Genomic DNA, 27,145 nt, shown 5'->3' with positions numbered 1-27,145 from the left:
AAAAAAAAACCCACCCAAGCGAACAAGCTGACATTCTAGAGGGGGTGACAGGCATTAATATAAATAATTTATAATATACAACTTTGAGCTACGTGTACAAGAGCTGTGGGGCTGAGGGTAGAGCAAATATCAAAGGCCCAGAGGTCAAACAGATCCAAAACCATAGATGCCACAGAAGGGAGAAGGAGCTGGGAAGAGGGCTTGAACAGAGAAGGTCTCTTGGTGGAAATGTGACCTTAATAAGGTCTCCCCTTTTAGACTACAAGCTCCCTTGGGGGCTTTTACCCATTTGCACTCCCCTAGAAGGCCTAGTGCGATGCTCTGCACACAGTAAGTGCTTAATAATAATAATAATAATAATAATAATAATAATGGTATTTGTTAAGCACTTACTATGTGCAAAGCACTGTTCTAAGCGCTGGGGGGATACAAGGTGATCAGGTTGTCCCACGTGGGGCTCACAGTCTTAATCCCCACTTTACAGATGAAGGAACTAAGGCTCAGAGAAGTTAAGTGAGAAGCTTAAGTGAGAAGTTAATAGAGGAGCAGCGTGGCTCAGTGGAAAGAGCCCGGGCTTTGGAGTCAGAGGTCATGGGTTCAAATCCTCGCTCTGCCAATAGCCAGCTGTGTGACTTTGGGCAAGTCACTTAACTTCTCTGGGCCTGTTACCTCATCTGTAAAATGGGGATTAAGACTGTGAGCCCCCTGTGGGACAACCTGATCACCTTGTAACCTCCCCAGTGCTTAGAACAGTGCTTTGCACATAGTAAGCTCTTAATAAATGCTATTAAAAAAAAGTGACTTGTCCAAGGTCACACAGCAGACAAGTGGCAGTGAGGATTCGAACCCATGACCTGACTCCAAAGTCCGTGCTCTTTCCACTGAGCCACGGAGGAGGTGAGTTAACTGAATACACGAAGAAGCCGGGATTAGTTCAACTCTGCCGACATCTCTGCTCTGTCAGAAGGGTGCGTCTTTGGGGCATGGACCCAGTTCTGAGGTGAAAGAAGAGAGGAAGAGGACTCCAGCTTTTTTTTTAATGGTATTTGTAAAGTGCTTACCATGTGCCAGGCACTGTACTAAGCGCTGGTGTAGCTACAAGGTAATCGGTTTGGCCACGGTCCATGTCTCACCTGGGGCTCTCGGTCTGAGCCCCCCATTTTCCAGATGAGGGAACTGAGGCCCAGAGACCCGAGAGACAAGCGGCAGAGCCGGGATAAGGACCCAGATGTTCTACCTCTAAGGTCCAAGCTCCATCCATCTTCACTGCTTCTCCGGGCGAAGTAAATTTTACACCAAGAAAACCAGTCCTCAATTACAGAGTTGGCTCCAGCTTCATCTGTCTTGCAAAGACACCACCCTGAAGGAACCTTCCTCCTCTCCTCCCTAAATTGGCCAGCACTGTTCCAATTTTATAGCTGGAAGGACCTAAATCAGTGTGGCTCAGTGGAAAGAGCCCGGGCTTTGGAATCAGAGGTCATGGGTTCAAATCCCGGCTCTGCCACTTGTCAGCTGTGTGACTCTGGGCAAGTCACTTCACTTCTCTGGGCCTCAGTTCCCTCATCTGTAAAATGGGGATGAAGACTGTGAGCCCCCCGTGGGACGACCTGATCACCTTGTCACCTCCCCAGTGCTTAGAACAGTGCTTGGCACACAGTAAGCACTTAATAAATGCCATTATTATTATTAAGCAATGATAATAATAATAATGATTGTGATATTGGTTAAGCACTTACTCCGTACACCGTGCTAACCACTGGGGTAGCTACAGGATCGTGAAATCCCACGTGGGGCATACAGCCTAAGAAGGAGGGAAAACAAGCACTGAATCACCATTTTACAAATGAGGGAACTGAGGCCCCAAGAAGTGAAGTGACTTGCCCACGGACACACAGCAGACAAGTGGCGGAGCCAGAATTAGAACCCAGGTCCTCTGACTCTTTCCACTGGACCGCACTGCTTCTCCGTACAAAGCATCTTTGCCCGAGAAAACCAGTCCCTTCTCAGTCAATGGTATTTCTTGAGCGCTTACTGTGTGCAGAGCACTATTAACCCATGTTCTTTTCACTGGGCCGCACTGCTTCTCTGTACAAAGCATCTTTGCCTGACAAAACCCATCCTCACTCAGTCAATGGTATTTCTTGAGCACTTACTGTGTGCAGAGCACGGTACTAACCCGTGCTCTTTCCACTGAACCGCACTGCTTCTCCGTACAAAGCATCTTAAACCAGTCCTCTCTCAGTCAGTGGTATTTCTTGAGCGCTTACTGAGTGCAGAGCACTGTACTAACCTGTGTTCTTTCCACTGGACCACACTACTTCTCCGTACAAAGCATCTTTGCCTGAGAAAACCCGTCCTCACTCAGTAAACTGCATTTCTTGAGCGCTTACTGTGTGCAGAGCACTGTTAACCCATGTTCTTTCCACTGGACCAAACTGCTTCTCCGTATAAAGCATCTTGGCCTGAGAAAACCAGTCCTCTCTCAGTCCTCTCTTGAGCGCTTACTGAGTGCAGAGCACTGTACTAACCTGTGTTCTTTCCACTGGACCACACTGCTTCTCCGTACAAAGCATCTTTGCCTAAGAAAACCCATCCTCACTCAGCAAACTGCATTTCTTGAGCGCTTACTGTGTGCAGAGCACTGTACTAACATGTGCTCTTTCCACTGGACCGCACTGCTTCACCGTACAAAGCATTTTTGCCTGAGAAAACCAGTCCTCTCTCAGTCAGTGGTATTTCTTGAGCGCTTACTGTGTGCAGAGCACTGTACTAACCCGTGTTCTTTCCACTGGACCACCCTGCTTCGCCGTACAAAGCATCTTTGCCTGAGAAGACCTGTCCTCACTCAGTAAACTGCATTTTTTGAGCGCTTACTGGGTGCAGAGCACTGTACTAACCCGTGTTCTTTCCACTGGACCACCCTGCTTCTCCGTACAAAAAATCTTTGCCTGAGAAAACCCATCCTCACTCAGTAAACTGCATTTCTTGAGCGCTTACTGTGTGCAGAGCACTGTTAACCCGTGTTCTTTCCACTGGACCACAATGCTTCTCCGTACAAAGCATCTTTGCCTGAGAAAACTTGTCCTCACTCAGTAAACTGCATTTCTTGAGCGCTTACTGAGTGCAGAGCACTGTACTAACCCGTGTTCTTTCCACTGGACCACACTGCTTCCCCATACAAAGCATCTTTGCCTGAGAAAACCCATCCTCACTCAGCAAACTGCATTTCTTGAGCGCTTACTGTGTGCAGAGCACTGTACTAACATGTGCTCTTTCCACTGGACCGCACTGCTTCGCCGTACAAAGCATTTTTGCCTGAGAAAACCAGTCCTCTCTCCGTCAGTGGTATTTCTTGAGCGCTTACTGTGTGCAGAGCACTGTACTAACCCGTGTTCTTTCCACTGGACCACCCTGCTTCGCCGTACAAAGCATCTTTGCCTGAGAAAACCCGTCCTCACTCAGCAAACTGCATTTCTTGAGCGCTTACTGGGTGCAGAGCACTGTACTACGCGCTTGGGAGAGTCCACTAGAACAATAAATGGCCACATTCCCTGCCCACAAGGAGCTTGCAGTCTGGAGGGGTAGACAGACACTAATATAAGTTAATAAATGACAGATCAAGACATGAGTGCTGCGGGGCTGGGAGGGAAGAGAGCTAGCTCTATCCCCCTAGAAACTTTCCGATGGTCTCTTAAAAAGCCACCGCCCTGAGTGAAAAACAGCAGAGCGTCTCTCTCACAAACTTCAGGCTCCCACCTGCCCGCTCCCAGAATTAAGGTTTTATCAGGCATAAATAAGGGGCTCTCCCCCACCTCCCACCCCCCTTACCAGGCCAGGTCTGCAGTGGTGGGGGCGTGGGGGGGGCCCCAGAAAGGCCAACACCCGCTATGGGACCAGGTCAAGCTAGTTACTGTTTTAAGTCTCTCTGTCTGGGGTTTGGCAGCTCAAAACCAGATTAATCCTGGGCCTCTTTCTGGCCCACACCCTCTCACAGGGGGTGGAAACAGGACACCTCTGGCCTGGGGCCTTGAAAGGGGAATAGGAAGGGGGGGGGCCTGGGGGGTGGAGAGAGAGTGTCAGTGCCCTTGGCTGCCTGAGCTACAGGAGGCCTAGAAGTCAGAAGGACCTGGGTTCCAATCCCGCCTCCACCAAGTGTGACCTTAGGCAAGTCACTTAACTGCCCTAGGCCTCAGGCACCTCATCTTCAGAAGAGTTATCACTAGACTGCAATCAGTCAATCAATCGTATTTATTGAGCGCTTACTGTGTGCAGAGCACTGGACTAAGCGCTTGGGAAGTACAAGTTGGCAACATATAGAGCCAGTCCCGACCCAACAGTGGGCTCACAGTCTAAAAGGGGGAGACAGAGAACAAAACCAAACACACTAACAAAATAAAATAAGTAGAATAGATATGTACAAGTAAAATAAATAAATAAATAGAGTAATAAATATGTACAAACATATATACATATATACAGGTGCTGAGGGGAAGGGGAGGAGGTAAGATGGGGGGATGGAGAGGGGGATGAGGGGGAGAGGAAGGAAGGGGCTCAGTGTGGGAAGGCCTCCTGGAGGAGGTGAGCTCTCAATAGGGCCTTGAAGGGAGGAAGAGAGCTAGCTTGGCGGATGGGCAGAGGGAGGGCATTCCAGACTGTAAGCTCGCCATGGCAGGGTATAGGTCTGCTTATTGTTATTTTGTACTCTTCCAAGCGCTTAGTACAGTGCTCTGCGCACAGTAAGCGCTCATTAAGTATGATCTAATGAACGAATGAATCTGTAAAATCAGTCCAACGGTGGGATTGATTGATTGCTTACTGGGCGCAGAGCATTGTACTAAGTGCCTGAGAGAATACAGCATCACGGAGGTCGTGGATGAGTCCCTGCCCCTCGTGACTGAAAGATCATTTTGGGCAGGGAATGGCTCCGTTCGACTGCTTTACTGTACTCTCCCAAGCGGTTAGTACAGTGCTCTGCACACAGTAAGGGCTCGAGAAATTCGATTGATTGAGTCACTGCCCATAACGAGCTTACAGTCTAGAAGGTAAGAGTCTAATCCTCTTTTAATGGTGGTGATTTATTTATTTATTTATTTTACTTGTACATATCTATTCTATTTATTTTGCTAGTATGTTTGGTTTTGTTCTCTGTCTCCCCCTTCTAGACTGTGAGCCCACTGTTGGGTAGGGACTGTCTCTATATGTTGCCAACTTGTACTTCCCAAGCGCTTAGTACAGTGCTCTGCACACAGTAAGCACTCAATAAATGCGACTGAATGAATGAATTATTATTAGGAGAAGCAGCATGGCCTAAGTGGACAGAAGTGGACAGGCTTTGGTGTCAAAAAGACCTGGGTCCTAATCCCGGCTCCACCACTGGTCTGCTGTGTGACCTTGGGCAAGTCACTTCAATTCTCTGGACGTCAGTTACCTCATCTGGAAAATGAGTATTAAGATTATGAGTCCTACGTGGGACATGGACTGTGTCCAAATTGATTAGCTTGTATGTACCCCAGAGTTCAGTAAAGCGTCTGGCACAAAGGAAGCACTTAAATACCACTAATTTTTTTTTAAAAAAGACACAATGAGCTTGCAGTCTAGAGCGGGAGGCAGACATTAATATGAATAAATACCATCACGGCCTCCAAACCTTTCCCCAGTTGACACGACGGCTCTGGCCAGGGTCCCCCAAAACCCTCAGGACCCTTCACCCACATTCATCCAACTCCCTGAGCTTTACCAGGCCGACCTGCGTGGCAAAGGTCACCGAGAGCCTCACTTTTCCTCTAAACCATAAGCTCGATGTGGGCAGGGAATCTGTCTACAGACTCCGTCCTCCTGCACTCTCCCAAGTGCGCAGGCCAGCGTTTGGCACGCAGTAAGTGCTCAACAAATTCCGCTGAATGATTTCCCCGGGGCCCAGTGACATCGTGGCACTCGGGACCAAAGTAGGATCAACTCCACAGACGGAGATTTTTGCGAGAACTGCAACGTTGACCTTTAGGACAAGCAAACCTCATTCTAACATTTCCACTGACCTCTTTGCAGCCCAGGGTTTCTGCTGAAGGTTCGACTTAACCTCTCCCCTGGAAAATCTGTCTCCTCTAGAGCTATAATGCCTGTGAGCCCTTGGAAAAAGCCCTAATGGGATTGTCTGTTTAACTCTCTCAACTCAGCAGTGTTTGCTCTCCTGAGTAAATACCCTCAGGCTCTCTTCCCTTCTTTCCAACACTCCCTGCAAATTCGCTTTGCAATTCCCCCCCACACCAGAAACTTTCCTACTCCCAGTAAAGACAGGGAGCATGAACGCTTTGTAATGCAGTTGCATAAAACGAGAACATCCTAGTCCTCTAGACTGTAAGCTCATTGTTGGCAGGGAATGTGTCTGCTTATTGTCATATTGCACTCTCCCAAACATTCAATACAGTGCTCTGTACACAGTAACTGTTCGATAAATACCACTGAATGAATGAAAGTAGCTCTATCATTAAAACAGAGGCTACCATTAAAAAAAAAAGATGCCCAGTACTGAGGTAATTTGATTAGCTGGGCGAATAAAGAGGGATTCTGCATTGGTTGTGCCCTCTAGACTGTAACTCCCCCTGGAAGCCCGTCCACAGGGAAGTGACTTACCCAAGGTCACACAGGAGACACGTAGCAGAGCCAGGATTAGAACCCACATCTCCTGACTCCCGGGACCAGGTTCTTTCCATTAGGCCACGCTGCTTCCCTCGGCCTCAGCCACCTGCTTCTTTTCATTCCTCTGCAGACCTCTTCCTCCGCCCCCTCTCAGCAAGGACACACATTCGATTCCCGCTCCAGACACTCCTCCATCTCTAACCTCACCGCCTCCGACTCATCGCTGTCCGATCACAACCTCCTCAAATGCCACCCCACTCGCCCCCCACCCCCCTCACCCATGGTAACTCCTCTTCCTGTTTCAGCTCTCCTGAACCCCTTCTAGACTGTGAGCCCGCCGTTGGGTAGGGACCATCTCTATATGTTGCCAACTTGTACTTGCCAAGTGCTTAGTACAGTGCTCTGCACACAGTAAGCGCTCAATAAATACGATTGAATGAATGAATGAATGAACCCCCAATCAACTCTCCCCTGCCTTGCTGCTCAAGTCCATGGCCTCAAAACCAAACTCAAACTCTCTCAATGACTCCTCTAGACTGTACGTTTGTTGCGGGCAGGGAACATGTCTACCGAACCTGAGGGTCCAGATATACTCTCCGAAGCACCGATACAAGTGCTCTGTACGTGCTCCATAAATACCACCGAAGGATTGCTGGACCTTTGTCTGTCCAATGCTCTAGAAACAACAACACTTGACAGGGACCATCAACTGCACCAGCTCCTCAGGGTCAGTGATGGAACTTCGTCTGGTTGAGCTGCCAGGGACTTTCTTCTAAGACTCGTTGTGGGCAGGGAAATGCAACCGCTTATGGTTATATTGTGCTCTCCCAAGAGCTCAGCAAAGTGCCCTACATACGGCAAGGACCCAATAAATACGACTGACCAACTGTGATCCGTGGACTGACCCGATAGTCCGCCTCTTTCATCCGGCTCTTGGGGGGCAAAGCGCTGCTAGGCAAGTCACCGGAATGAATTGTGCCATTTCAAATTGACTCTCGCCTGCTACAATTCAGCCTTCTCCTCTGCTCAGCAATAGTTTGATTCCCCTCATATATATTCCCACTCCCACCAACTATTCCACACCGTTGTTGGGTAGGGACCGTCTCTGTATGTTGCCAACTTGTACTTCCCAAGCACTTAGTACAGTGCTCTGCACACAGTAAGCGCTCAATAAATACGATTGAATGAATATAAGAAGTTCGACTTTAACACGGTCCCTGTCCCACATGGGGCTCCCAGTCTTAATCTCCATTTATGGATGAGTCAACTGAGGTCCGGAAACGTGAAGTGACTTACTCAAGGTGTCACACAGCAGACGTGTGGCAGAGCAGGGATTAGAACCCAGGTCCATCTGAATCCCAGGCCTGTGGTCTACCTTTTAGGCCAACTTCTTCAGTTCATGTACTTTATGTACCCTTATATACTGCATTGGACACAGCACGGGCCCAAGAGTCACAAGGACCTGGGTTCTAATCCCGCCTCTGTCACTTGTCTGCTGTGTGATCTCGGGCAAGTCGCTTCACTCCTCTGTGCCTCAGTTCCCTCATTGGCAAAATGGGGAATAAGAATGCAAGCCCCATGTGGGACAGGGATCATGTCCCACCTGATTAACTTGTATCTACCCCTGCGCTTAGTACAGTGCCCGGCACATAGTAAGCACTGAACAAAAACACCATTAAAAAAACCCAAAAAACAGCATCCCATTTTTATCCACAGTAGATACCCAGGCAGGGCAACAAATCTGACCTCACTGAAAGAACTGGGCTACTCTCCATTCCTTTAACCACAATGCATGGCAAACATAATAATAATAATAATGATGGCATTTATTAAGCGCTTACAATGTGCAAGTAATAATAATAATAATGATGGCATTTGTTAAGCACTTATTATGTGCAAAGCACTGTTCAAAGCGTTGGAGAGGTTACAAGGTGATCAGGTTGTCCCACGGGGGGCTCACAGTCGTAATCCCTATTTTACAGGAGCAGCGTGGCTCAGTGGAAAGAGCACGGGCTTGGTAGTCAGAGGTCATGGGTTCGAATCCTGTCTCTGCCACTTATCGGCTGTGTGACTTTGGGCAAGTCACTTAACTTCTCTGTACTTCAGTTACCTCATCTGTAAAATGGGGATTAAGATCGTGAGCCCCCTGTGGGACAACCTGATCACCTTGTATCCCCCTCAGCTCTTAGAACAGTGCTTTGCACATAGTAAGCGCTTAATAAATGCCATCATCATTATTATTATTACAGATGAGGTAACTGAGGCCCAGAGAAGCTAAGTGACTTGCCCGAAGTCACACAGCTGACAAGTGGGGGAGGCGGGATTTGAACCCATGACCTCTGACTCCAAAGCCCATGCTCTTACCACTGAGCCACGCTGCTTCGCAACTACTTGGGAGATAGCCTGGAAGAGTCATTTGCCCAACTGAGGCCTTCAGTCGGCTCGGCAGCTAGGAAGCGACACGGAGAAGTTGGTCTTTGAGCCGCCCGGAGTCTGGGGTCTGATCTCATAATCCTGGCTACGCCATCTCATCCCATCACTCAGCAAGGAGGTAGGAGGCATCTGAAGACCTCATCTTTAGACATCCCTGTGAAAACCCACCCTCATAACCAAAGCAGCTGTCTTAAAAAACCCAGGACACTCTAGGTCTTGGAAAACCTGAGACTCTAAGCATTCACAGCCTGTTTTTTTTTTTAAAAAAAAGGTATTTAAGTGCCTACTGTGTGCCAGGCACTGTACTAAGCGCTGGGGTAGATACAAGCTCATTGGATTAGTCCTTTTAGACTGTGAGCCCACTGTTGGGTAGGGACTGTCTCTATATGTTGCCAACTTGTACTTCCCAAGCGCTTAGTACAGTGCTCTGCACACAGTAAGCGCTCAATAAATATGATTGATTGATTGATTGATTGAACTCAGTCCCTGTCCCACATGGGGCTCACAGTCTTAAGAGAAGCAGCGTGGCTCAGTGGAAAGAGCACGGGCTTTAGAGTCAGAGGCCGTGGGTTCAAATCCCACTCCGCCACTTGTCAGCTGTGTGACTTTGGGCAAGTCACTTCACTTCTCTGGGCCTCAGTTCCCTCATCTGTCAAATAGGGATGAAGACTGCGAGCCCCTCGTGGGACAACCTGATTACCTTGTATCTACCCCAGTGCTTAGAACAGTGCTTTGCACACAGTAAGCGCTTAACAAACACCAACATTATTATTATTATTATTAATCTCCATTTGACAGATGAGGGAACTGAGGCCTAAAGAAGTGAAGTGACTTCACTTGCCCAAGTGGCAAAGCCGGGATTAGAACCCAGGGCCTTTCGTCTCCGAGGCCCGGGCTCTATCCACTAAGCCAAGCTGTTTCTTTCAATACAGCAGAATTAGCAGACACATTTCCTGCCCTTAACTCTAGTGGAGAAGGCAGACATTAATATGAATAAATAACTGAAAGATAGGGACATAGGTGCTGTGGGGTTCGGAGTGGGGGGAATATCAAATATCCACAGATTGAAGTGCAAAGACGACACAGGTTGGGCTAGCTAAGCTGAGTTGAGAGAGTCCTCTCCAGGCTTGGCCATGGTAGCCTGTTGGAATTGGATTGTTTAGTCCCGATGAGACAGTGGCGGCCCTAAAAAGAAATGGCTCTCATTCACATTTGTGCGCCCTTAAACATCACGCTCTGGGCAGGTGGGAAAAACTTGAGAAAACGCCTAATGCCAAGCGGCCCTGGGTCAAGTGAACCTGCCCTGTCCTCAAATGAGACCTTGGGCAAGCCATGGAACAATAATAATAATAACAATAACAAAAATAATAATAGTAATAATTGTGGTATTTGTTAAGCGCTTACTGTCCCTGTAAGCAGCATAGCTCAGTGGAAAGAGCACCGGCTTTGGAGTCAGAGGTCATGGGTTCAAATTCCCGCTCTGCCAACTGTCAGCTGGGTGACTTTGGACAAGTCACTTCACTTCTCTGTGCCTCAGTTACCTCATCTGTAAAACGGGGATTAAAACTATAAGCCCTCCGTGGGACAACCTGATCACTTTGTAACCTCCCCAGCGCTTAGAACAGTGCTTGGCACACAGTACGCGCTTAACAAATATTATCATCATTATTATTATTATTATTACTAAGCGCTGGGGTAGATAAAAGGTAATCAGGTTGGACACAGTCCCTGTCCCACATGGGGCTCACAGTCTTCATCCCCATTTTACAGATGAGTGAACTGAGGCCCAGAGAAATGAAGTGACTTGCCCAAGGTCACGCAGTAGAGCATGGATCGGGGATTAGAACCCAGGTCTTTCTGTTTCCCAGGCCTGGGTTTTATCCACTAGGCCAATGTGCTTCCCTAACCACACCATGCCTCGCTTTCCCTGACCCCTCCTCCCTCTCCCCCTCGTCCCCCCTTCATCCCCCCCCCCGTCTTACCTCCTTCCCTTCCCCACAGCACCTGTATATATGTATATATGTTTTTATATATTTATTATTCTATTTATTTATTTATTTTACTTGTACATATCTATTCTATTTATTTTATTTTGTTAATATCTTTGGTTTTGTTCTCTGTCTCCCCCTTCTAGACTGTGAGCTCACTGTTGGGTAGGGACTGTCACTATATATTGCCAACTTGTACTTCCCAAGTGCTTACTACAGTGCTCTGCACACAGTAAGAGCTCAATGAATACGATTGATTGATTTGGGCATGTCACCAGTTCTCTGGGCCTCAGTTCCAACTGTAAAATGGGAATGAAGACTGTGAGCCCCGCGTGGGGCAACCTGATCACCTTGTAACCCCCCAGCGCTTAGAACAGTGCTTCATTCATTCATTCATTCCGTCGCATTTATGGAGCGCTTACTGTGGGCAGAGCACTGTACTAAGCGCTTGGGAAGTTGGGAAGCAGCGTGGCTCAGCGGAAAGAGCCCGGGCTTTGAAGTCAGAGGTCATCGGTTCAAACCCCGGCTCTGCCACTTCTCAGCTGTTTGACTTTGGGCAAGTCACTTCACTTCTCTGGGCCTCAGTTACCTCCTCTGTAAAATGGGGACTAAGACGGTGAGCCCCACGTGGGACAACCTGGTCACCTTGTAAATTCCCCAGCGCTTAGAACAGTGCTTTGCACATAGTAAGCGCTTAATAAATGTCATTATTATTATTATTATTATTATATCAGGGAAGAGAGGAAAACTCTGATAGAGACCACAGTCCGCTATATTCTCCCCCTTCGAAATGGACACTCCTTTTTGGTTTGGAAGGCCAGGCCTCGGTTTTCTGAAGGGGTCACGCTCCTCAACCAATGGCATCTTCTTTTCCAGACACCGGCCACTCGGTCTGTCAAGCCACCCTGACTAGAAACCCGCCGAAATGATCCGGCAAAGCTGCGTCTCAGCGGCTTCGACCTACCCAAATAGTCCATTCACCAAACACGAACATACGCTGTCCACCCGGACATCTACGGCCGGGAAAACGCATCTCAAAATACATCCGTTTACAACCGGGGTAACCTAAATAGTAACTTCCATAACAGGGCTATCTCTCCTGCCCTGTGTGTGTGCGTGTTGCTGTGAGACGGAAAATACAAGAGTCCATCTTCGTACAGTGATTGCAATAACAGTTGAATAAACACGCAATCCGATACCTCCCATCTGGTATTTCATCACCCCAAATCCCGTTTTTCCCCCCCGCATTCAAAGACATTTAATGCTGGGAAACTTTATGGGCACTGGTGTATTTATGGTGGCATTAACGGGTGGAAACCTTTCCTCAATAAAAAAAAAAACTAAAAAACAAAAATCATCCATAATTAGCCACGACGAGGGACGCCGCATTGCTGGGAATGGAAGGATTTATCGTTCATTCACTGATTCAATCATTCAACTGTATTTATTGAGCACTTATAATGCGCAGAGCACTGTGCTATGCGCTTGGGAGAGTACAATGCAACAGAGAAAACACATATTCCCTGTTCATAATGAGATTTCTGTCTAGAGAAGGAAGTCATCTGACAGTCCACTGACCAGCTAGACACAGCGACAGGCAGAGAACACATAACATTAGATCAGGGATCCTCATCAAAGGACAATCCAGCTAAACAACTCACGGCAACCCCTCAAGCATGGCCTCTTGGCCCATAGGAAACATTAGCTATGACGTTGCATGACCTCAATCAATTTTTGCAAAATCTGTTTGTTCGTTTTCACCTAAGCCCTCCCCCGAACGCTTTTCACCTGGACACGGCCTAGTGGAAAGAGTTCTGGCTATGCCACTTCTCAGCTACGTGACCTTAGGCAAGTCACTTCATTGGGTCTCCGTTTGGGAGTCGGAAGGAGCTGTGTTCTAGTCCCAGCTTTGCCACTCATCTGCTGCATGACCCTGGGCAAGTCATTTCTTCTAGACTGTGAGCCCGCTGTTGCGTAGGGACCGTCTCTATATGTTGCCAACTTGGACTTCCCAAGTGCTTAATCCGGTGCTCTGCACACAGTAAGCGCTCAATAAATATGATTTATTTATTTATTAGGAGAATCAGCGTGGCTCATTGGAAAGAGCATGGGCTTTGGAGTCAGAGGTCATGGGTTCAAATCCCGGCTCCACCACATGTCTGCTGTGTGACCTTGGGCAAGTCACTTAACTTCTCTGAGACTCAGTTCCCTCATCTGTAAAATGGGGATTAAGACTGTGAGCCCCACGTGGGACAACTTGATCACCTTGTATCCCCCCCAGCGCTTAGAACAGTGCTCTGCACATAGTAAGCACTTAACAAATGCCATTATTATTATTATTATTATGATGATGATGATGATTGAATGAATGAATGAATTTCACTGGGCCTCAGTCTGGGAGTCAGAAGGAATTGTTTTCTAGTCCCAGCTCTGCCACTTATCTGCTGCATGACCCTGGGCAAGTCATTTCTTCTAGACTGTGAGCCCGCTGCTGGGTAGGGACCGTCTCTATATGCTGCCAACTTGTACTTCCCAAGTGCTTAGTACAGTGCTCTGCACACAGTAAGTGCTCAATAAATACGACTGAATGAATGAATTTCACTGGGCCTCAGTCTGGGAGTCGGAAGGAATTGTGTTCTAGTCCCAGCTCTGCCACTTATCTGCTGCATGACCCTGGGCAAGTCATTTCTTCTAGACTGTGAGCCCGCTGCTGGGTAGGGAACGTCTCTATATGTTGCCAACTTGGACTTCCCAAGTGCTTAGTCCAGTGCTCTGCACACAGTAAGCGCTCAATAAATATGATTTATTTATTTATTAGGAGAAGCAGCGTGGCTCATTGGAGTCAGAGGTCATGGGTTCAAATCCCATGTTGCCAACTTGGACTTCCCAAGTGCTTAGTCCAGTGCTCTGCACACAGTAAGCGCTCAATAAATATGATTTATTTATTTATTAGGAGAAGCAGCGTGGCTCATTGGAGTCAGAGGTCATGGGTTCAAATCCCGGCTCCACCACATGTCTGCTGTGTGACCTTGGGCAAGTCACTTAACTTCTCTGAGACTCAGTTCCCTCATCTGTAAAATGGGGATTAAGACTGTGAGCCCCACGTGGGACAACTTGATCACCTTGTATCCCCCCCAGTGCTTAGAACAGTGCTCTGCACATAGTAAGCGCTTAACAAATGCCATTATTATTATTATTATTATTATGATTGAATGAATGAATGAATTTCACTGGGCCTCAGTCTGGGAGTCAGAAGGAATTGTGTTCTAGTCCCAGCTCTGCCACTTATCTGCTGCATGACCCTGGGCAAGTCATTTCTTCTAGACTGTGAGCCCGATCTTGGGTAGGGATCGTCTCTATATGTTGCCAACTTGTACTTCCCAAGTGCTTAGTACAGTGCTCTGCACACAGTAAGCGCTCAATAAATACGATTGAATGAATGAATACATTTCACTGGGCCTCAGTCTGGGAGTCAGAAGGAATTGTGTTCTAGTCCCAGCTCTGCCACTTATCTGCTGCATGGCCCTGGGCAAGTCATTTCTTCATGACTGTGAGCCCGCTGTTGGGTAGGGGCCGTCTCTATATGTTGCCAACTTGGACTTCCCAAGCGCTTAGTACAGTGCTCTGCACACAGTAAGCGCTCAATAAATACGACTGAATGAATGAATGAATTTCACTGGGCCTCAGTCTGGGAGTTGCAAGGAGTTGTATTCTAGTCCCAGCTCTGCCACTTATCTGCTGCATGACCCTGGGTAAGTCATTTCTTCTAGACTGTGAGCCCGCTGCTGGGTAGGGACCGTCTCTATATGTTGCCAACTTGGACTTCCCAAGCGGTTAGTACAGTGCTCTGCACACAGTAAGCGCTCAATAAATGATTGCATGAATGAATGAATTTCACTGGGCCTCAGTCTGGGAGTTGGAAGGAGCTGGGTTCTAGACTGGTAAGTGACCTTGAGCAAGTCAATTTCACTTCGGTAGGCTTTTTACCTAATCTGTTAAAATGGGGATTAATAGTGTGAACTCCCCCTGAGGGACAGGGACTGTATGATGGCATTATTATTAAGCGCTTACTATGTGCAAAGCACTGTTCTAAGCACTGGGGAGGTTACAAGGTGATCAGGTTGTCCCACGGGGGGCTCACAGTCTTAATCCCCATTTGACAGATGAGGGAACTGAGGCCCAGAGAAGTTAAGTGACACACAGTCACACAGATGACAAGTGGCAGAGCCGGGATTTGAACCCCTGACCTCTGACTCCAAAGCCCGGGCTCTTTCCACTGAGCCACGCTGCTTCCCTAACCTCATTAGCTGTATCCAACCTGATGAGCCCACTGTTGGGTAGGGACCGTCTCTATATGTTGCCAACTTGTACTTCCCAAGCGCTTAGTCCAGTGCTCTGCACACAGTAAGCGCTCAATAAATACGATTGATTGATTGATTGATTAGCTTATATCTCCGTGGCTCAATGGAAAGAGCACGGGCTTTGGGGTCAGAGATTGTGGGTTCAAATCCCGGCTCTGCCAACTGTCAGCTGTGTGACTCCGGGCAAGTCACTTCACTTCTCTGTGCCCCATTTATCTCATCTGTAAAATGGGGATTAAGACTGTGAGCCCCCCATGGGACAACCTGATCACCTTGTAACCTCCCCAGCGCTTAGAACAGTGCTATGCACATAGTAAGCGCTTAGTAAATGCCATTATTATTATTATTATTATCTCCCCCCAGGCTTAGTACAGTGCTTGGCACACAGTAAGCGCTTAATGAAAGCCATTAAAAAAAAATGCTTAGGGCAGGGGTTGGTGGGGATTTAAAGAACTCCAATCCCACCCTTAAGCCCGCCAGCACCCGTCTCTGCGTGGGCAGCCGGGGTTCAGTAATAATAATGATAGCATTTATTAAGCGCTTACTATGTGCAAAGCACTGTTCTAAGCACCGGGGAGGTTAACGGGGCGATCAGGTTGTCCCACGGGAAGCTCACAGTCTTCATCCCCATTTTCCAGATGAGGGAACTGAGGCCCAGAGAAGTGAAGCGACTTGCCCACAGGCACACAGCTGAGAAGTGGTGGCGCCGGGATTTGAACCCATGACCTCTGGCTCCAAAGGCCGGGCTCTTTCCACTGAGCCACGCTGCTGGCTCACCTCCCCCCCCGCCCCGGGGCCCACCTGGCAGCCAGAGCCCCGGACAGCAGCTTCTTCAGAGGGCAGAGGGGAGGGTGGGCAGGAGCAGAGGTGCCAGCCTGCTCTCCCCCTCCTCCCGCCCCCACCGAAGGGCAGCCCCCGTCTGCCGGAAAAACTGCCATCACCGCAAGAAAAGTTACATTAATTTCTTCCAGACTGTGAGCCCACTGCTGGGCAGGGACCGTCTCTCTATGTTGCCAACTTGGACTTCCCAAGCGCTCAGTCCAGTGCTCTGCACACAAGAAGTGCTCAATAAATACCATTGATTGATTGATTGATTAACGTCTGCCTGCCCCTCTGGACTGTAAGCTCACTGTGGGCAGGGATTGTGCCAATCAATGCAGTTCATTCAATCAGAGAAGCTGCGTGGCTCAGTGGAAAAGAATCTGAGGTCATGGGTTCAAATCCCGGCTCCGCCCATTGTCAGCTGGGTGACTTTGGGCAAGGCACTTCACTTCTCTGGGCCTCAGTTCCCTCATCTGGAAGATGGGGATTAAGATTGTGAGCCCCCCATGGGACAACCTGATCACCCTGAAACCTCCCCAGCGCTTAGAACGGTGCTTTGCACACAGTAAGCGCTGAATAAATGCCATTATTATTATTATTATTATTATTTATTGAGTGCTTACTGTGTGCAGAGCACTGTACTAAGCGCTTGGCAAGTACAATTCAGCAACAGAGAGAGACAATCCCTGCCCGCAACGGGCTCACAGTCTAGAAGGGGGGAGACAGACATCAAAACAAGTAAACAGGCAACAATATAAATAGAATTAGAGATAATATACATATCAGAACAAGTAAAACAGGCATTCATATAAATAAATAGAATTACAGATCTGTACATATATACACAAGTGCTGAGAGCTCACCTCCTCCAGGAGGCCTTCCCAGACTGAACCCCCTCCTTCCTTAATCAATCAATCGTATTTATTGAGTGCTTACTGTGTGCAGAGCACTGTACTAAGCGCTTGGAAAGTACAAGTTGGCAACACACAGAGACAGTGCCTACCCAACAGTGGGCTCACAGTCTAAAAGGGGGAGACAGGGAACAAAACCAAACATACTAACAAAATAAAATAAATAGAATAGATATGTACAAGTAAAATAGAGTAATAAATATGTACAAACATATATACATATATACAGGTGTATACATATATACAGGTATATATGTATACCTCCCCCCCTTCCCATCCCCGCGACGCTACCTCCTTCCCCTCCCCACAGCACCTGTATATATGTTTGTACAGATTTATTACTCTATTTTACTTGTCCATATTTACTATTCTATTTATTTTATTTTGTTAATATGTTTTGTTTTGTTGTCTGTCTCCCCCTTCTACACTGTGAGCCCGTTGCTGGGTAGGGACCACCTCCATATGTTGCCAACTTGTACTTCCCAAGCGCTTAGTCCAGTGCTCTGCACACAGTGAGCGCTCAATAAATACGATTGGGGCTTAGTCTGAGAAGGCTTCTTGGAGGGGATGACCATTCAGCAGGGCTTTGAAGGGGGAAAGTGTACGATTGATGATGATGACAGGCAGATTTGAGGAGGGAGGGCATTCCTCATAAACACTTGCACACAGTGCTCTGCATATAGTAAGGGCTCAATAAACGCTATTGATTCACTGATCGAAAGCCCTTTCTTAAGAAGACTGTGAGCCCCATATGGGACTGTGTCCAACCTCATTATCTTGTATCTACTCCAGCGCTGAGAAAAGTGCTTGTCACCAGTAAGCGTTAATAAATACCACCGTTATTAGTATTATTATGCCCATTATCCTATTGGTCCTCTCAAGACGCCACTGATGATGATTATGACCACCAGCTTCTATGGATGGGCCAACCCTCTCATAGACGGTCAGCTCCTTGAGGGCAGGATCATCATCAATCATCATCAATCATATTTATTGAGCGCTTACTGTGTGCAGAGCACTGTACTAAGCGCTTAAACAAAACGTGCGCTTACTATGTACAAAGCACTGTTCTAAGCGCTGGGGAGGTTACAAGGTAATCAGGTTGTCCCATGGGGGGGCTCACAGTCTTAATCCCCATTTTACAGATGAGGTAACTGAGGCACAGAGAAGTTAAGTGACTTGCCCAGAGTCACACAGCTGACAATTGGCGGAGCCAGGATTTGAACCCATGACCTTTGACTCCAAAGCCTGGGCTCTTTTCAACTGAGCCACGCTGCTTCAATCGTGTCTGCCAACTCTGTTGTACTGTACTCTCGCAAGCGCTTCGTACGGTGCTCCGCACACGGTAAGCGCTCAATAAATGCCATTGATTCATTGATTAAAAGCCCTTTCACATCCATTATCCTATTGGACCTCGCAACAACCCCATGGCGGAAGAGGGAGGGATTATCTTAATTACTCTGAGGCAAGGAGAGGGATCCTGAGCAAGCAAAAGGCTGCATTAAACCACATGAGAAGCAATGTGGCTTAATGGGAAGAGCAATCGGGCCCGACATTCGGAGGATCTGGGTTCTAATCTTGACTCCTTTACTTGCCTGCTGTGCGACTTTGGGCAAACCCTCTACCTTCTCTGGGCCTCAGTTTCTTCATCTGCTTAATGGTGACTCCATTCCGGTTCTACCTTCAACTTCTACAGGGGTTTGCCCCATGTGGGACAGGTACTGTGTCCTTTCTGCACATACTAAATCTATTCCAGAGCTTAGTACAGAGCCTGGCACGCAGTGAAGGCTTAAAAAATACCACAATTATTACTAAGGTTGTGCAGATTTCACCTGCTCTGCCTTCCCCTGACCAGCCCGCCACATAGAGAGCCAGTCACACATATACACCTTCCCAGACTGAGCCTCTTCCTTCCTCTCCCCCTCGTCCCCCTCTCCATCCCCCCCATCTTACCTCCTTCCCTTCCCCACAGCACCTGTATATATGTTTTATACATATTTATTACTCTATTTATTTATTTATTTATTTTGCTTGTACATATCTATTTATTTTATTTTGTTGGTATGTTTGGTTTTGTTCTCTGTCTCCCCCTTTTAGACTGTGAGCCCACTGCTGGGTAGGGCCTGTCTCTATATGTTGCCAACTTGTACTTCCCAAGCGCTTAGTACAGTGCTCTGCACACAGTAAGCGCTCAATAAATACGATTGATGATGATGATGATGATATACACACACACACAAACACACCCACTCTTTTTCTTTCTCTCTCTTTCCCCCCACCCCGACTCTCCCAATTAAACTGGGTATTCAGCAAGAATTCAATTTACTCAGAGATAGAGTCAGTATCAACTGCCTCTGTCCCTAAATCCTCTCCCATACGAAACCACCCCATGGTCAGTGAGGCAATTGTACTTACTGAGCACTTCCTGAGCACAGAACACTGTACTAAGTGTTTGGGAGATACAACCAAGGGACGTGGTTGATGCGTGGCTTAGTGGAAAGAGCACGGGCTTGGGACTCAGAGGTCATGGGTTCTAATCCCAGCTCCGCCGCTTATCAGCTGACTTTGGGCAAGTCACTTTACTTCTCTGTGCCTCAGTTACCTCATCTGTAAAATGGGGGATTAAGACTGTGAGCCCCAGGTGGGACAACCTGATTATCCTGTATCTACCCCAGAGCTTAGAACAGTGCTTGATGCATAGTAAGCGCTTAACCAATACCATCATTATTATTTATAACAAATATAACAAAAGGCACACACACACACACACACTCTCTCTATCCACAATGAACTTACAGGCTAGGGCCAAAGTGCTTAGCACAAAGCCCTGCTCCAAACAGACGCTCAATAAATATTACTGATTGACCAACTGACAAGCCACCTGAGAGAGGCCTTACCAAGCCAGATGGATTTTTACGGGCTCTGTGACCCAAAAATCTGCCCAGATATTCCAAAATTTCACCCCTCGCCCTCGAGCCCCGTCCACGTATTCAGTCTCTCTGGCACCTCTCCATTTTCTTCTTACGCTGAGCAGCCAGGATTACCCCCAAAATTCGGGTTCTCCTCGGTGGAAGGAGACACACTAGGCCACGCTGAGAAGCGGGAGCCAGAAAGACCTGGGTTCTAATCCCGGCTCTGCCACTTGCCTGCTGTGTGACCTTGGGCAGGTCCTTTCACCTCTCTGGGCCTCAGTTCCCTCATCTGGAAAATGGGGATTAAGGCCGTGAACCCCACGTGGGATAGGGACTGTGTCCGACCTGACAAGCTTGTATCTATCCCGGAGCTTCGTACAATGGCGTACACATAGTAAGCGCTTAACAAATACCATTTTTAACAAAAAAGTGGGAGACCCGATGAGTTATTCATTCAGTCATTTAATTGCATTTATTGAGCGCTTACTGTGTTTGCAGCACTGTACTAAGCGCTTGGGAATTTCTGGTTCCTCGCGGTTGTCCATAGTGCCCACTGCCACCACGGGGAGCATTACAACAGCAGCAGACGCCACAGTCTTCTCGCGGACTCGTCAGGGCGGTGCCAGGCCACGGCTGCTTTTCTAAGTCCCCCTCTAGACTGGAAGCCCGCCGTGGGCAGGGAATGTGTCCATTTATTGTCCTCTCCCAAACACAGTGCTCAACACACAGTAAGCGCTCAATCAATACGATCGACTGAGTGGTGAGGGGCAGGGTGGGAGGGGGGTTCCTCTGAGAAGCGGGTGGACACGGAACATGCACACGCGGTATTCAAAAGAAGCAGCCTGGCTCAGCGGAAAGAACACGGGCTTGGGAGTCAGAGGTCCTGGGTTCTAATCCCGGCTCCGCCACTTGCAGCTGTGTGACTTTGGGCAAGTCACTCTTCTGCTCTGGGCCTCAGTTACCTCAACTGCAAAATGGGGATTAAGACTGTGAGCCCCATGTGGGACAACCTGATTACCTTGTATCCCCCCTTCGGCGCTTAGAACAATGCTTGGCACATAGTAACCACTTAACAAATGCCATCGTTACTATTATTATTATTATTATTATTATTATTATTATTATTATTATTCCCTTCCTCCACCAGGATACCCAAGCTGGCACCAGGAAAGGCTCTCCCCAGAATGATCAACGCTCTTGCCTGCTTCAATTGGTGGGGGTGCGGCCGCTTGGGGACAGCCCCCGGACTGAGACAGACCGGCCTGTGTCTGCCCCAAGCCGATTAACTTCAGCCGGCCCTCCCACCCCCCTCTGGCCCTCCCAGCTGTCCAAGGGGAACACCTGCAGTCCGGGGCAGGTGTCGAGTGCAGCTGTCGGCCTCTCGAGAGGAGCAAATTATGGGCTAACATCTGCTGCGCGCTGGCGGCCCGCTGAGGGGGAGGTCGGCGAAACCGGAGATGTTCGGGGCCGGGGGAGAGCGGGGGTCCGGACGGCTCTTTCTCGCTTCGGCCCACCTAGGCCCCTCCTCCTCACCGACCCTCCCAGCACAAAGTCCAGGCCAGAGTGGAACCCCGGTTCCCCGCCTGGGCCACCCTGGGGCCCACACCGGGTGTCCTCAGGCGGTCTCCAGGGGTCCTCTGCCCGGGCCGGCTAGCGAGGCGCTGGACTGGCTAGATTGGAACCCACTCAATTCCACTTCACTGGTTGGGGTGGCGGAGTTGGGAAAGACGGGATTCAGTTTGGGGGCCACAACACACACAAAAGGGATGCGGGAAGGGGCCGCCTCACTTATCAGAATCTTCCGTCTCATCTCCAATGCCGAAGGATCACACCCTCACGTCCTGCCATATGCACCCCACCCTACACACCTACACCCTGACACACAACCCACCACACCCTGACACACTCCCAACACCCTCCCACAACCTGATACACATCCCATCCCACCCTGACTCACACCCCACCCTACACCCCCACAATGACACACCCAACACCCACCCACACCTCATGTTCCCCACCGTATACTGAGAGTCTGTGTATACATACGGAAAGTTGAGACTTCCTCAGCGGGGAGGAATTGCGGGGGGGAGGGGAGGGTTCCCTGTCTTAGCCGCCACTATAAAAAGAAGAAATTCCAAGCATCCTACCTCTAAAGGCCTCAAACTTCATTCATCAGAGAAATATCGCTCAGTTCTTCCTTTGGTAAGATGGTATTTTTTCAGGACCTTACTTTTCAGGCAACTTCTCTCCACTTGAAAATGCACTGACTCGAACCTTGGTCTCTGACAGCTCAGGACTTCGGGTCACGCAATGAACTCCCTCTCTCTGCCAGAGGCTTGTGATGGTCTAACGTCTCTCGGTAGTGAAATAAACTCAGTGGTTCACAGAGGGGCAGGGATTATTTGGATTCCACCCCGCAGAATCTGAAACACGTACGATGTTTTGACCTCAAAGTCTCTGGATGACGATTAGGCTTCACAAGCAAAGCCGCTCAGCCACGACCGAATCCACCCGGCACACGGAGACCAGACGGGATCCTTGGAACTGGAGGGATAGGACCCCTGCGTCTGGGAAAGGAGATCAAGGCCTTAACCCTCGAGAAGCAATGTGGCCTGGGGCACAGAGCCAGTCCTGGGCATCAGAAGGACCTGGGTTCTATTCCCGAGTCTGCTGTGTGACCTTGGGTAAACTGCTTCACTTCTCTGGGCCTCAGTTCCCTCATCTGTACAATGGGGATGAAGACTGTGAGCCCTATTTGGGACAGGGACTGGGTCCAATCCGATTAGCTTGTATCTACCCCAGCGCTTAGTATAGTTCTGGAAACATAGTAAATGCTTTACAAATACCACAAGGAAAAAAAATCCCATCCTGCTGGTTCCTGAACTCTGGGATCCAGGCTCCCAGGGGAATGTGAGTGGAGTCAGGCTCCCCAGCCTGGATCCCGAGAGGTGTCTTTTCTATTTTAAAATTGTTGGGTTTTTTAATGGTATTTGTTAAGCGCTTACTACTTGCCAGGCACTGTACCAAGCGCCCGGGTAGATACAATCTAATCAGGTTGGACACACTCTGCGTCTCACGTGGGGATCACAATCTTAATTGCTACTCTACAGATGAGGGAACTAAGGCCCAGAGAAGTGAAGCGATTTGCCCCAAGCCACCCAGCAGACAAGGGGCGGAGCCGGGATGAGACCCCAGGAACTTCGGATTCCCAGGCCCGGGCTCTAGCCACTAGGCCACATTCCTTCTTGACCTCGGCTTGTTCCCTCCAGAGGGAGGGGAGAGTCCAGCTGGCTCCATCCCAAGGGTTCTACAATGTGGGGGGCGCGGGCCACGGTCTCCCCCAAATGGATCGGGATCTCCCCCATAGCCGACACGGGGAAGAGGGGGCAAGACTCTGGCTGTGAGCCCACTGTTGGGTAGGGACTGTCTCTATATGTTGCCAACTTGTACATCCCAAGCGCTTAGTACAGTGCTCTGCACACAGTAAGCGCTCAATAAATACAACTGATTGATTGATTGGCTACCCTCTCCACGTTGGCGTCAGTTGGGGGTTACGATGCCGGGACAATCAATACCCTACAGTGCCCAATGCTCTGGTTTCGTGGCCCACTGGAGAGAGCACGGGCCTGGGTTCTAATCTCGGCTCCGCCCCGGGTCTACTATGGGACCTTGGACTAGTTGCTTCATTTCTCTGGGCCTCAGTGCCCTCATCTGTAAAATGGGGATGAAGACCGTAAGCCCCACGTGGGACAGGGACTGTGCCGAACCCGATTTGCTTTTATCCATGCCAGAGCTTAGTAGACTGCCCGGCATATAGTAAGCACTTGACAAATACCATAAAAAAGACACCACCACCACTTTAAATAAGGCTTTCCGCTTTTACACTTGGCACTAATAAATCCACGTTCGTAAGCTCACATTTTTAAAACCTTATGCGAAATGCAGCCATCGTAACCAGCCAAACTCAAAGGCAATTTCTCAGAATGAACAGTTAGATATTAGATGATGCGTCCCGCCCGGGTAGGGCCCGTTAAGAACATTTTCGTGATCAATTGTGATTAGATGTACCACACGATTCTTCTAGGGATACAAGGCGCGTGCGAAAAACTGAATTCCTTGGAGAGAGGAATCGACAACGCACAGTGTGGCCTAGTGGAAAGACCACAGGCCTAAGAGTCAGAGGATCTGGATTCTAATCCCGGCTCCACCACTTGTCTGCTGTGTGACCTTGGGCAGATCACCTCACTTCTCGTTTCCCCTCATCTGTAAAACCTGTAAAATTTTCTCCTACTTGGCCTGCTAGCTCTATGTGGGACAGGGATGGTTTCTGACGTGTTTATCTTTTATCTATCTCAGTCCATAGCATGGGTTTTGGTACATTGTAAGTGCTTAACTAGTGGTCACAATTATTATCGGTATATAATTTGAAATTCAGCTTTTTTAATTGCTTAATAAATAATTCTATTAAAAAAGGTTATTTTCCCTCCTGGTGTTTCCCATGAGAAGTCAGATGCAACCAGGTTTTCCTAGCGATTCTGAATTGAAAATATTTGGCCCATGAAAAAGTCTGCCACCTCTGCTACATTGTCCTCTCCCGAGCACTTAATACAGTGCCCTGCTCAATGAAAACCATCGATTAGATTAGATTACTTCTAAATTAGCAAAAGAACCAACAACTGAAACCACAGCTTTCTCTTCCCGAATCAAATGCCAAGCTCAAAGAACATCTTCCGCCTTTAGTATAAAGATTTGGGGACAGGGTTAGGGGCGAGGGGAAGGAAGAGGAAAGGGGGCAGGGGAAAACCGCACTCTCTGAATTTACCAAAAAAACAAAAAATAAATCTAGCCAGAAACCAGGGACTGGGCTCTTTCTGCCAACAACAGCTGAGACGCTTCATCCGCAGTCTGTTTTTACAGACATGTTGCAAGGGTCACATGACAGTTGCCAGCTAACGCCTTAGGGTTTGTTTCTGCCTCTCTGTGACACTGACAGGCTGTGAGAGGCGATTCCACCACCACCACAGAAAGAAAGATGAAGGTTTGTTTCCGCCTCCCTGTGACACTGACGGGCTGGGAGAGCCAACTCCACCACCACGGAAGGAAAGATTCTCCTCATTTCCACCATATCATCCCATCGGTCCTGGGGCGGGAAGGGGGAAGGAGCCCAGCCAGTGGCAGTGGCAGTTACCACCTACTTTCTCCTCCTCAAAAGAGTGAGCTTGGCCAGACCCTCAAGAAGGAGCCGTGTGAAAAGACAAGAACGGTCCATTACGAGGGTCCATCTGTACTCCGGCCAGAGCAGGCCACCACTACGCTCGGTTTCTGATGGGCCCTTCTGAGCGTGAGTTATGGATCTCTTCCTGGCCCTGGTCCTGGCTCCGTCACGACCGCCCGGTGCCACCCACCTCCCTCCTTGGCAGAGCACACTGTGTCTGAAGTTCACCCACCTCTAGGATGTGGTTGGGGACCCCGGGGTGGGAGATGGATATGAGACGGCGCCGCAACACCCCACGGTCGAGTGCCCGGCACAGAGGTATGGGGAGGCCGGACGTCCAGTCGCTTCTGGGCACGGGCATCCACGCGGCTTCCCGCGGCCCTCAGACGAGAGGGCAAATAATAACCACCCAGTCGCTGCCCAAGCGAGGCCGCCCACCATCGCAACTCCACCGTCAGCCGGCGCCGATTCCCTCAGGCAGACCCAGAAGATCCAACCTCAAGACGCGAGGACAGAGCAAGACCCCCGTCCTCCATCCCGCCGCCGCCCGACTCACCATACATCTTGCCTTCGTCGGAGAGGATGATTTTCCTCCTCCCGCAGGGCGGGTAGATGGCCAGCGCCTCCTGGAAGCTCTGCTCGATGTCAGGGCTCCAGACGCCCTCGGCGTCGTTGTCGATGGGCTTGTCGGCCGAGTCGCTCATCCTTTCGAGGTTCTCGGCAGGACTCTCGCTGCCGCTCCAGCTGTTGGGCTCAATGGTGGCGGTGGGGGTGGGGCGGCTCCGAGCCGGAGCCTGGAGTCTTCTCGGGGTGGCGGACCTGACGGGGAGAGGGAAGCGCGAGATTAATTCATTCATTCGATCGTGTTTTCTGCGCGCTTACCGTGTGCAGAGCACTGTACTGAGCCCTTGGAAAGTACAATTCGGCAACAGATAGAGACAATCCCGACCCGACGACAGGCTCGCAGTCTAGACGGGGGAGATAGACAACAAAACAAGACGAGAGGCAGCGTGGCTCAGTGGAACGAGCACGGGCTTTGGAGTCAGAGGTCATGGGTTCAAATGCTGGCTCCACCAACTGTCAGCTGTGTGACTCTGGGCAAGTGACTTAACTTCAGTGCCTCAGTTAACTCATCTGTAAAACGGGGATGAAGGCTGTGAGCTCCCCCGCCGTGGGACCTCCCCCACACTTAGAACAGAGCTTTGCACATAGTAAGTGCTTAATAACTGCCATCATTATTATTATTAAGTTGAAAGGCACCAATAGCATCAAAATGGATAAATAGAATTATAGAGCTATACACAATAATAACAATTATGGTATTTGTTAAGCGCTTAGTATATGCCAACCACTGTTCTAAGTGCTATGGTAGATACAAGGTACTGACCACACTGGCGAAGGACACGGTCTTCTCCAGGGAGTCATTCATTCATTCAACCATATCTATTCATTTAATCATATTTATTTATGATTCAATCATACTTATTCACTCTTTCAATCATATTTATTCAATCACATTGAGTGCTTATTGTGTGCAGAGCACTGTACTGAACGCTCGGGAGAGTACAATGCCACAATAGAGACGTTCCCTGCCCAAGACAAGCTTACAGTCTAGAGGGGTGACTATTTCCCCACAAGACTAAGCGGTTGGGTACTGTAGTAATCGGAGACCATCTAGACTCCCCTTCCCCAGTGCCACCCTAGTAAGGAGCCCCCCGCCTCCCTAGACATGCAGACCCTCATGCTGCCCTTCAATCAATCAACAGTATTCATTGAGAGCTCACTGTGCGCAGAACACTGTACTAAGCGCTTGGATAATAATAATTATTATTATGGCATTTTGTTGAGCTCTCACTATGTGCCAAGA

The 27,145-nt window shown here is 48.9% G+C and overlaps 1 protein-coding gene across 4 annotated transcripts in view; it reads right to left on the bottom strand.

Moving 5' to 3' along the window:
- Positions 1-27,145, bottom strand: part of LOC119943539 (transcriptional enhancer factor TEF-1) — a 299,094-nt gene that overhangs the window by 175,554 nt on the left and 96,395 nt on the right. For 2 of the 4 annotated variants that reach the window (XM_038764590.1, XM_038764591.1), the window contains exon 2: positions 25,835-26,097. In XM_038764590.1, the coding sequence (XP_038620518.1) occupies positions 25,835-25,982 (148 nt within the window). In that variant the 5' untranslated portion in view covers positions 25,983-26,097. Of the gene's footprint in view, positions 1-25,834; positions 26,098-27,145 lie in introns of those variants that run through there. The other 2 variants (XM_038764588.1, XM_038764589.1) reach the window with 1 other exon arrangement.

This window comes from Tachyglossus aculeatus, chromosome 22, assembly GCF_015852505.1.
Source record: "Tachyglossus aculeatus isolate mTacAcu1 chromosome 22, mTacAcu1.pri, whole genome shotgun sequence".
NCBI lineage: Eukaryota > Metazoa > Chordata > Mammalia > Monotremata > Tachyglossidae > Tachyglossus > Tachyglossus aculeatus.
This window is presented reverse-complemented; position numbering and strand designations above follow the sequence as displayed.